The following is a 12,540-nucleotide window of genomic DNA, read 5'->3' on the forward strand; positions in this document are numbered from 1 at the left end:
ACTGGATTCAGCATTAAATAACCTGAAAAGGGTTGATATGCCGTAAAACAAAAACTAACCTATTAAGTGCTTAAAAATAATTTTTTTTTATAAAACTGAAACCACTTCATCAATTTATGTGATTTTTGGAATATGACATTTTTGTTTCATGACTGGTAGATACATCAGATTTTTTATTAAATTGGTTGAATTCTAAATCCAAACTTTTTTTTTCCAAACAAGACATATTACCACTTGAATGTAAAAGATAACTATTTTTTTATGATTAAAAAAAAACGAAAAGAAAAATAAATAAAACAAACAAAACCAGTTTTTTTGATCGATTTTTTAAATTTAATTTTATTTTATTTTACACTGCAAAAGCTGTTCAAAATTTAGCATCTTTTTGGGGTATTTTTTATTTTAATTCAATTCTTAAATTATTTTTTCCCCTCTTCAAGATTCTTTTTTTTTCCTGGATGTGAGGATCTCATATTTTAAAAGACAAAAATTCTTTGTAATTAATTATTTTTTTTTTTTTTTAGATTAAATAGCCTGGCAAGGGTTAAGGAGAGGGAGGAAAAAAAGTCTTTATTCATAACATCATTTAAAATTTAAATAAAAAAAGGGAAAAAAGCGCTCTTTTATCTCCAAGAGTTGCCTCCCTTGTTCTTTAAAAAAAGTGTGTGTGAATCTGGTTATTTCATACTCTAAACCCCCCACCCCATCTCTCCCTAAAAGTAAAGGTGATAACTATATGCTCTGGCATCTAAGAGAATTTATTTACCTGTAGACATTATTACATATTTCCGTCTCCCATCATAATTAGCATAAATTCTAAAAAAAATTACGAAAAATGATCTTGTAGAAGATGTGCTAGATGCATGTTAAGCAAAAATAAATAATTCACAATTGCGTTCATATATTCATTGTTTAAAAATAGCAAACCCTTAATTTAAGTCAAGAGAGATAAATCAGTTTGTCAAACTGAATTGGTTGCACAACTCTTCTACATTAAAACATACGATAGAACTCAATAATTTGATAAATAATGTTTTTTTGTTTGTAATTATTTTTCTACTGAATCATTTTTGGCGGGAATGTATACTAATGATTTCACTTGAAATGAGTTGATTTAAAAGTTCACCAATCTACACAAGCACCTAAGAGTGTAAGCTGACAATAAGTTTTAGATAAGAAGAGGCATTGCGTGAGATTGTTTCTACCTGGAATAAATATATATATATATATATATATATATATATAGTCATCTACATGCAGTACTGTTTCACTGTATCACAGCCCACCAGTGTGGCTAGACTAGCAGCTAAATAAAGAATAATAAAAACTTTATATATTTCTGTGGAGATGTTTTTTCAATTATATTTCACCTTTTATTTATATCAATCCTTTAATTCTTAAAGCTCAATGTAACTACAGAGCATACGACAAATAAATGACAAAGGCCTATATTTCAAATTTCAAGTTGTCCATAAATAAATTGTAAGATGGTCAACATCGTGAAATTTGGCATATAGGCCTTTGTCATTTATTTGTCATATGCTCTGTAGTTACATTGAGCTTAAAAAATTAATGGATAATATATGTATATTTAAAGAATTTTGTAAGTTTTATCTTTGAATATTTCTAAACTTGTATAGAAGAAGAAATACAATTGGGTTGTCGTAGGTGAAGGTTTGGAAGGCAGAACATTCCCTCTTTCACTTCTTCTTCAAATATTTTGACGTATATCTGATGACGTGAGATTCCATGTAAATTATTATCGTATGGCCATACAATGCCGATAAATTTTGTTACGGTTTTAAAATAAATTGTGACTTTTTTTAACTCCCCCTCCCCTTCATTATTTTTTCTTTTTTTTACCAATGACAAAAATGGACACTATTTTTGCTTTGAGGTTGATGCGATGCCAGGCCATTATTTGGTATTGTCTTGGACATGCTTGTGAAATTTTATTGATAACTACAAAAAAAAATGTACTATCAATAATAATTAAAAGAAAATATTGGAGTATTTAAAAAAAAAAATTTTTGAGTATTTTTTTAAAAAAATGAAAGGCCTGTATATATTGTTGTCGGACTATTGGAGATTTCACTTTTCTCGACAAAAACAAAAAAAAACTTTCAAGAATATTTTCCAAGAGGAAAAGAACAGAAAAAAAGCCCAGACACAAACGAAGATGTTGTTAGCCTCGAACCCCCTTTCCCTCCCAACTCCATTCTCTTTACTTTTTTTTGCCTTATTTTGTTTTTATGTATCGTTTATAGAAATCAAATTACACACACACTCAAGTATACACGGGCAGACACGCACACACAGCCAGCCGCAATCTCATCCTGGAAGTCGTCTCGGCTCGTTGGCCTCTCGCTAACTCGGAGAGTTTTTCGAGGGCGATCCATTCTCGTTGCTGCTGCTGCTCCATTTGAACTGCGCCATAATGGGGTCGTCGAGTGACCCCTGGTTGCTCATGCTCTGGAGCTGACCCTTCCGACTGTTGACGTCGCCTCTGAGAAAACGTTCCACTTTGTCGACGCAGGCGTCCTGATAGTCATGGATCCACCTGGAAAAAGATAACGGAGAAAAAAATGAAATCAAAATTGGAAACAAGTTGACCAGATTTTATGAATTTTTGAGATGAGGATTTTTTGGACTAACGTTCTCATCTTGATTGGCATTGTACAACGTTTCAGTTTATGCAAGATGAGATTTAAAAAAAAAATATTTTACATGGAAATCGCCATTTGTCAAGGCCCAGAAGCAACTCGGGGATAAGGGTTATTGTGTGTACAGTAATCAATGGGGTTGTGTTGTAGTATTGGTTTTTATCAAGGCCCAGAGGCCACTTGAGGATATGGGTTAATGTGAAAGATCCTTCTTAAGCAGCCCCTAGGAATCTTTCAAACCATTTCAGTTGGTGTTGATAAATGGTCTACATTTTTAATGAGTGTATATATATATATATATATATATATATAAAATTGTCTGTCAGACACTTAAAGTCCATGAGCCCAAAAATGACTTCCATCACCACAGGACCATTTTAATAGACAAATGCCTGTATCTATACACAGATGATGTTACAGAGTCTTAGCTTTGTATGACAGCTAAGTCTCTCTCTTGGTTCAAAATGTTGAGATCCAGAAACAAGTTAAACTGCAGACCAGCTTAATGCGAGTACTGGTCTCCTGCTTTATGGTTTTTTAAATCAGAGATTTGCTTCTCCTAGAAAGCTTGCCTTCACCACGGCTTACAGGGCCCTCTCAACCCCAACACACACATACATACACACAAACACACACCGTGCTAGTTGGCCGTTGACCCCCAAAAAGGGTTCATTCGCTCTTTGGAAGGTCTTGTTTTTAATCCTTCAGGGAGACTAGCCACTCTATACACATACATACATACATACCGGACATAAGAACAACTCACCTGACTCCATTAAAGAAGGTAATTGAACGGATGTCTTCCGGAAGTTTTTCACTGGGAGGCCAGTCAAAATTATCCATTATTGGAATTATATTGCATTTATGCTCTAGAGCTGCTGCAATTTCCTGTTTTGATGAAAAAAAGAAAATTATTATATACAACTAGAGTTTGTGCTAAATGAAACAGATTTACATTTAGAGAACACTAGCAGGGGTACCCGGTGTTGCCCGACCCATAAGAAACGTTGATGCGTTGGAACACATCTAATAAAAGAAAAAATTGTGTATGCTTTCAGCGTCCTAAATTCACGTACAGCAAATATTCATAAAATCATTAATTTGGATTTCAAAAGTTTTAGCGAGACGTGCAAAAACACACAGAGACGACTTTCCTTTATATAATAGACTAGCCTGAGTGCCCGGGTGTTTGGAGGTGTGTGCTAAGTAAAAACAGAACACAAAAAGTGGTAGTAGGCAGGTAGGCGTGAACCCGTACCATGAAGGAGGAAAAGAGCGTGAAAAAAAATGCTGTTGCGTCCATCGTAAACCAGAAGTGGCAAAGCTTTAAATTAAGGCTAGTCAATTGAAAAGTGATGACTTTCGAAAATATCCGAAAAAAAAAATCTGCTAAATAGACATACAGAAAACAATTTTGGACAAATATGGTAAAATAGTCCCAAAAATGGAGTGTTTTTATTAGCCCTAAAAGAGCCCCTGGGGCACACCCAAGAGTTATTGCGAAGTATAGACAAACAAAATTATATAGAAATCAGTTAGTTACAACTTTTCAGAAAGTTTTATAAAATCCAAGGCATCATTTTTTTTTTATAAGCACAAAAGTGTAAGAAAGGCACCCCTAGGGGGACAACTGGAGTTTTCCCGAAAAATTCGTTTTGTTACTTTTTTTTTAACTCATATCATGTTTAATGTTTGTGCAAAATTTCAAAAAATTCCAAGGCGTATTTAATGAGAAAAATGTGGATGGACGAACGAAACGACGGATAAAGGTGAATTTTCTGCATATGTCTATTTAGCAGTTTTGCATGGTGTTGAACTAAAATTTACATATGTTAAGGCCTTGGGGAGTGGGGCAAAATGATGGACTTGTCATTTCTTTTTTTTTTGCATGATGCAGAACTCAAATTTACATATGTTAAAGCCTAAAACTGCACCGTTTGATCATTTTCACCAGGATTTGACGTCCCCTGGGGACTTTTGGGGCTAAATCGGGGGGGGGGAGAATTCTGAACTTAGTCATTTTTTTTATGCCTCGTTCACTGTGCACTCACGGGGGACCACGCATGCTTCACTTGTTTTTTTTTTGTTTGTTTTTTTCTTAATGCGCAATCCTCTGAAAAAATATTTTGATCAACAATTGCTAATAATAATTTCGTGAATACCTAATCATTCCCTTCCTCCAAATAATAATAACAACCATAACAAACAACAAAAAAAAACTGCGCAAACGTTGTCTTACCTTGTGTACCCAATCTTTGCGATCATTATCATCAACGCAACGGTCCAGTGCCTGCGGTGTGAGAACCAAAATAAAGTTTCGTGCCTTCTGCACGCTCTTCAGTAAGCCGACATCAAACTTGCCCGCACGCAACCGCTCAATGTCAAGGAATACGGAAAAGCCACGCAACTGGAGATGTACTTTGAGTAAACTACACAAAGATAAAAAGATAAAAAAAATATTTTTATTTTTTTTTACAAAGGAGTCCCTGCTTATCAAGACCCATAGCCCACTCGAGGGTAAGGGTTAATGAGTGTACGATAAGTTAATGGTATTATGTAATCGTCGGGAGAGACAAAGTAATTCAGTTATTGGTCTATCTATCTAATTGTCTATCTATCCAATTGTCTATCTAATTGTCTATCTACCTACTTATCTATCTATCTAATTGTCTATCTACCTACTTATCTATCTATCTAATTGTCTATCTATCTAATTGTCTATCTACCTAATTGTCTATCTACCTACTTATCTATCTATCTAATTGTCTATCTATCTAATTGTCTATCTACCTACTTATCTATCTATCTAATTGTCTATCTATCTAATTGTCTATCTATCCAGCAAAGTAAACAATAGATTCGTGGGAAACAAGGAGTTGAGAGAGATGCAGGTGCAGAAAGGTGGAACACATGCATCAAATCTGTTGCCAATGTTGCTGACAAAATCATGGGATCCTTCTACTGCTCCAGCAAATATCTTACTGCTGATGCAATTCTCTACCTGTATAAAAGCCAAGTACGTTCAAGGACGGAGTACTGCTGTTACATCTGGGCAGGAGCTGCTAGAAAGACCTTACTTATCCTGCCTTTTGACAGAGTTCAAAATAGACTTCGTAACCTAGTGGGGAATGCCCTTTTCTCTTTTCTGCAGCCTCTTTCCCACAGAAGAGACGTTGTGAGCCTGTCTCTGCTTTATCCTTATTTTCATTGCAAGTGTTCGTCTGAACTCCGATCTATGGCCCCCCTCACCAAATTTCACGAAAAACGCTCGTCTAGCTGAAAACACTATCAATAATTTCCCCCCCTCTTTATCTGTGCCTAAACCATCCATCCATCCGTCTACCTATCTATCCATCCATCCATCCATCCATCTATCTCTCCATCCATCTGTCCAATTGTCTATCCATCTCATCCATATCAGATTTATAAAAACATCGAAGAAGGTGTTTTCATCCGCACATGTTCCAACGAGAAACTGTTCAACCTTGCAAGACTGAAGGCCAAGACCAAAACCAAACTCAGTTGCAAAGGATAGTTGATAGCTTCTCTCAAACAATCAAGAAGATTGGCCTACAAATCAACATAAAGACAGAAATGACTAACACAGTGAAATAACTGTAATTTGTCTAATAAGATTGGCTTCAAATTTTGACATCTGCCATTTGAAGGCTAGTATTCTATAAAAATCATGATTTTTTTTTATTATCTGTTAGTGTTTAGGTAAAAATTGAATTAAAAACAAAATTTGATTTTAAGAGTTACTTCCCCCTTGTAGCTTAAAACATTGTAAACTTAATAGAAGGGTTCTTGTTATATTCGCATGAACAAAATGTGTTTATCTGTAAATGTTCTTATTCACTTGCCTTGCCTCCCCACGAGGGCAAAGTTAGCCACAAGGTTGGTTTTTAATGTGGCGAAAATCCAACTCCACAAAAAATGGGGCACTCTGGATAGAAACAAAAATAAAATTTGCCTCAGTCTAGAAGGCTTTCTCTCCTCCACGGACCGAGGACAGAAAAAATCGTTAAACATTTTGTACATTTATCTTTTTTTTTTTCGATTTAATAAAGCACGTAACAATGGACGAAAAGGAGTGTGACAGTGTACCTTGCTAACTGAGAACCATTTGATCGTCTGTAGCTGATAAAAACATCTATTTTTTTTATTCGTCGTGCGTCACCACCACCACTGCCGTTATCATCCATCAGGGAACACATGCCGCTCTGTGGGAAGGCTAGCACTGCGGAAGAGAAATGACGCATTTATAAAAAAAAAAGAAATTTTGGAAGGTTTATGACAAGATTTTTAAAAAGAAAAAGAAATTATTGGCCAAGTGTAAATTCCATACATCATCACATTGCAAACACATACCTGATAGACATTTTTCTTTTATCGCTTAAAATTGTTAAGGTGCCAAAAAAAAAGGGTCAAAATTGGAAAAAAAAATCGTTAAACATTTTGTACATTCATTTTTGCAAGTCATCATCTACCCTTGGGAGAAGGATAGACGGCGCCAGTACCTCGTCGTACATACGACGCCTCGCCTTCCCAAATGGTCACCCATCCGGTACTGGCTAGTTGCTTAACTTCTGATGAGAACCGGTGTGTCAACGTGTAACAAAAAACAAAATTTAATGATAGTTTCAAATCAAGATGAGAACAGTAGTCCGATGAATCCAAATAATACAAATTATCAATCCTCATCTCAAAATTTCAGAAACATAGTAGCAACTTGTGTTCAACTAATCACATACAATGTAAAACGAAGCAAAGAATAATACAAACGAGAAGAGTACACCCAGGTAGACACCGGGTGACCTTGCTGCGTATACTAACTCTTTATTTGATCCATAATCTTCCGGCGGTGGATGCTGTTAGAGATGCCGCATTCTCTTTCCAATTCGTCTTCGCTTATAGACGGCAGCACGTTGCGATCGATGCCGCATCGCAACATTTGGTATGTGTAGACGGAAAAGTCCTCGGAGAGTTCCTTGAGCCATTCGTTTAATCTGGAGTTATCGCAAGATGAGTAATCTGCTGTGATCTTTAGTTGCTTTAGTTCTCGGAGGAATCTGGATGAGGAGTAAAAAATTATACATTTATATATATATATATATATATATATATATATACTAGAAAAAGTACCCGTCGTTGACTGGGTTCAAAAACAGCCTACAGAAAATGGACTCTGATTTATGAAAGTATGATAGGTTATGAAAAGAAATGGTTGTAAAGAGATAGCTTCGAATTTGGGGGTATCAAAACCAAAGCAAAATATGATGAAAGTAAAAATAAAATAGATAAAACCCATAATTTATTATACCATACCTATATGAATCACAACTCAGAATAGAAAAAAAAATCCCGTCTTGTGCAGCGAACTTTAGCACGGACTCTTTTTCTATTCTGAGTAGTGCTCATTCACTATATCACCTTAAGATCTTGGAGACTATTCACGTTCGACTTAGAAAACCTTCCCTTTGCATACAAAGGGAATGCCTCCTGGGTTTGAAGGTGATTAATCTCTAGGGTATTCGACCATAACGCTGTTTTATTTTAATCATTTTCCCACGTTTTTTTTTTCTCCCCGTAAATTGAATAAAATGCAATTTTAATCGCTTTTTCATTCTTTGTTTTAAAAATTCCCTCGATACAGCTTTGAGAAGCGAGGGTCGAAACCGGTCAGCTGGCTCCCCATTTCTCTTTCTTTCCTCTCCTGTTCCCCCTTTTTAGAGAGAAGATTAAAGGAATATATATATATATATATAAGTCTTCCCTTCCTAATTGCAATATATATATATATATATATATATATATATATATAGATATATATATATAATAGACATATATATATATATTAGACATATATATATATATATATATATAGATATATATATATAATAGACATATATATATATATATATATATATATATATATATATATATATATATATATAAGAGAAAGAAAATTTAATCTGTAAGTTGAATTTTACAATCAAAATTTATTGTTTGACTATTCAATAAAGTTTGATTGTAAACAATTTACAAAGTCCTTATTCCGTGGAGTTTCAAAGAATGCTATTCTTATTATTCTTCTCATCAGAGGACATAACGAAATCAGCAAATTATATTTGTAGCAATGCTAGAATTTGCTAGCTAAGGCATTAAGTGAAACCACAATTTATTGTAGTTATAAATTGCCAAATAAAAAAATTGAAAAAAAATGTTAGATATGTAAAAAAACTAATATAAAAACAAACCACGCATAATATTTCAGCTTGAATGAAACTAGAGTTGATCCAAAACGCAAAATAGTTCTTTAAATAGAATGTATTCCAGAATAAGTCCAGCGTGACGATGCATATAATCCGATTGGAAAGTTTTAAAAAATCCGATTGGAAAGTTAATATATATAATATATATATATATATATATAATATAAAGCTGAATGTCTGTGAAGTGTAAGTCATGTTTAGTTTCAGAACACTTTCAGATGGTTCGTTGTTCTAAACAAGTTTTTAGAGGTGACTGGTTTGCAGTAGACAGAACAGGACAGACGGCTTCACCGTTGTCTCCTCCCCTTCACTGGGAGGGGAGACGCTGACGTGTGTAGAAATAAGACCTAGAAGAGAAACTACACAAGCCAGAGAGTCGCTTTCCATCTTCTGCGAGACATCTGGAAAGTGAAATAAAAACTATAAAACAAATTCATTGTGTTGGAGTGAATGAACCTTCGTCCAAAACAGGTACCGTTTCCCTTCCAAGACGAGATGATTCCAGATGGACTAACATCCAAGACGCGGAAGGTATGTTGAAAAATACATGTACCACACACACACACACACACACAACGGCATATGAACAAATAGAACAACTAGACGATCACACACAATGTTAATTCTGATTAGATGATCAAACACACACACACACACTATTACCTTTATTATACAACAGATAGAGGTGTGATGAATGAAAGAAATTTCCGCGTTGATTAAGAAAAATGTATAAAATCCTCACCTTTTCCGTGTAATACTTGGAGACATTTTAATACTGTCTTGCAGATCGAATTCTGAAATCATGAGGAGGAGATCGCCGTCGACTCGGCAGTCTTTGAAACGCTCGGCATATTCGCAGAATCCAATCTGGGAAAAAAGCAAAATGAATAAAAATTAAATCACAACTGCTGCCAGAGACTTATGACGTTTAAAAAAAAAAAAAAAAAAACTAAAGAAAGAAAAAAACAATTAAATCACAACAGACATATGACGTTAAAAAAAAAAGAAAGAAAAAAAAATTAAACTCTTGTTGATTCCCAAACCAATTCCTAACGCGTGAATATTAATGAATAACAGTCTTACCAAATATGCATAGATGCTGTTGATAGAATTTTTATTTCTATGCAATTGTGGGAATTTAAACTCCCAGACTAATTCGATTGCCGCCCTTTATCTCTGATAACCAGAGAGCGACACAGCCATCATATGACTTCTTGTTTCTTTCTTTTCTCTTCCTCTTTTGTGCTGGATCCTCAAGCAGTCAACATGTAACGAAGAGTCGCTCCTGGTGGGGGCATCGGTCACCCAAACAGCTTACCTGACTAAACCCGTCAGCCTCTTATCAATCGCAAGTAACGAACTCTTATTCTTTCTATCTTTTTATTTTTTCTCTTAACAATACATATATATATATATATATATATATTCAAGGGAGGCAATTTGTATAAAGATCACATAATCTATATAATACTACAAGTCTATGGATCTTGTATGTTTGCAATCAGATTTCCGGTTTTCAACATCCGGTTGCGCATGCGTAAATAGCAACGTCTTCAATCCGTTATTCCAATTTCGGAATTTTTATATCGCTTTTAATACAAACAATTTCATTTAATTTGATCAAATAGTTATTTATATATACAAATAATACATAGATTCATAGATAATTATAATATATATTATAAAATCTATTTATCTATGAATCTATTAATAATATGAAATATTACCCTATACAATTTATGGAAAGAAAACACCTCTCACTTTCCCTCTAATAGATTTCAACATTCCTACTCCCTCTGTTTTCGTTACGTACGCGAGAAATAGTTACGTGTATGTGTGAGAGAGAGAAAAAGGGAGCGATGTAAAACTGGATAGAGTTATCCCCCTTAACTAATGCAGACCTTTTTACTAGAGGGCGTTATTACAAAAAAATTTCTTTTTCTTCTTCCCATGTTTTTTAAAGTCGTCTGCTTACATTTCCAAACGGAAAGCTGAATCGGTAAATGCACACATTTCTATTACATTAAATAGTGTTTTCCTTTACACAATGGGTACTGAATGTTTGCTTAAATTAAATGAAAAAAGTTACATTTTATTTTCATTTTCTATTTAAAAAGCCATTATTAACATGTGGAGAGTGTTTTTTTTATTATTCTGTACTTTCAACTAACAATTTCATTTAAAAGATGATATATCAAAATTTGAATTTAACTATAATAAGGATTATGATACCTGTTCAGTGCATATTTACCTATAAGTATGACCAACCACTTATAATTCAGTAACTGTAATTAAAAAAAAAAATAACAATTATAATAAACTCATAGAAATCTATCTATATTCTTTTTTCATTTTAATATACTTTCATAGAAATGCTTCTGTTATGTAAAAAAAAACTATTTTCTTTATGCCACAAGTGTCACGCTCATACATGAATTCCATAGCTAATATAACGTACTGACCCAACGGGTCACGGGTGGTCTAGTAACAATTAAAAATAACAATAAAATAGAATAAATCCAAAATTAAAATAAATCAACATAATACATAAGCAATCCCTACTCAAGATTACTACACGTTAATAATAATAACTACACGTTAATAATAATAACTACACGTTAATAATAATAACAATGTTTAACAATTAAATAGCAAGCCTAAGATATATGAATTAGATGATGCGAGCATGTGGGCTACATGGCTACATGTATATGTGCTCATGCAAGTTTATATGGCCTAATATAGCCCAATTGATTTCTCCGAGTAAACCTAACAATATTAATCGCAAATAACAATAAGACATAATACACCAAAAACAGAAATCCAAGTTAACTCAAATAAATATATTATAAAAAAAAATAAGAAAAACTCTCGAAATAACTTCTAACCACTTCGTCATAACACATTGCGTATATAAATGAATACTTATAATTACTATATAATTGAATTAAAGATACAAGAATCCATAAATGAGTATATATACACTGCATAACGAATTAAATAAAATACCCCCAGAATAAGAATGATATCACTAAAATAAAAATAAACAAACAAATAAAAATAAATAAACAAATAAATAATCACAAATTGTTATGTTTCCAACCTGTTTCCCTGGCCAGGAAGAACAACACTCATCACTTCTAGATCTGTTTTTGACCACAGTTCCCGATGACTGCATAACAAAGGCCCACAGCCCACTCGGGAACACTGATCATGCAGTGATAATGGTTGAAATCGCCCTAAACTCTAGAGCCAAAACTGAAGAGCCAATGCTCAAAACAACGAGATATTATAAAAAGGCTGACTGGGAAGCCATCAGGAAACTAATTAGAGATGCCCCATGGAGAAATATTTTTTCTCTCCCTGCTGAACAATGTGCAAACGAGACCCCACTGACTGGTTCAAAACTGCAATCGAAGCGCATGTTCCCATGCGGAAATTTTATAGTAAGCCCAACTCTCCCCAATGGTTTACGTCGACTTGTGCAACTGCCATTGCTCAAAAGCAGCATGCATACCGTAGGTTTAACCGACATAAGTCCAGTTCAAACAGACTGAAGTATATAGAAGCTAGAAATAACGTTAAGAAAGAAATAGCGACAG

The 12,540-nt window shown here is 34.0% G+C and overlaps 1 protein-coding gene across 1 annotated transcript; it reads right to left on the bottom strand.

Annotated features, from left to right (window-relative positions):
• Positions 1–310: 310 nt before the first annotated feature.
• LOC145271108 (NAD(+) hydrolase sarm1-like) lies at positions 311–9,831 on the bottom strand. Its single transcript, XM_080126650.1, has 6 exons — positions 9,681–9,831; positions 7,500–7,735; positions 6,771–6,903; positions 4,903–5,092; positions 3,430–3,551; positions 311–2,560 (listed from the first exon to the last, which is right to left on the bottom strand). The coding sequence occupies exons 1-6, from the start codon at positions 9,740–9,742 to the stop codon at positions 2,368–2,370; spliced, it is 936 nt and encodes a 311-aa protein (XP_079982776.1). The 5' UTR covers positions 9,743–9,831; the 3' UTR covers positions 311–2,367.
• Between the last annotated feature and the right edge of the window lie 2,709 nt (positions 9,832–12,540).

The sequence above is a fragment of the Euprymna scolopes genome, chromosome 46 (genome assembly GCF_053919585.1).
Source record: "Euprymna scolopes isolate OS-2025 chromosome 46, ASM5391958v1, whole genome shotgun sequence".
Taxonomy (NCBI): Eukaryota; Metazoa; Mollusca; class Cephalopoda; order Sepiida; family Sepiolidae; genus Euprymna; species Euprymna scolopes.

Excerpts from the sequence above, each read along its gene's own strand:
- LOC145271108 (XM_080126650.1), bottom strand. The coding sequence starts at position 9,742 with ATGATTTCAGAATTCGATCTGCAAGACAGTATTAAAATGTCTCCAAGT. Across the intron at positions 7,736-9,680 it reads CCAAGTATTACACGGAAAAG|ATTCCTCCGAGAACTAAAGC; the intron begins GTGAGGATTTTA and ends CTCCTCATCCAG. Across the intron at positions 6,904-7,499 it reads GATTATGGATCAAATAAAGA|TGCTAGCCTTCCCACAGAGC; the intron begins GTTAGTATACGC and ends TCTCTTCCGCAG.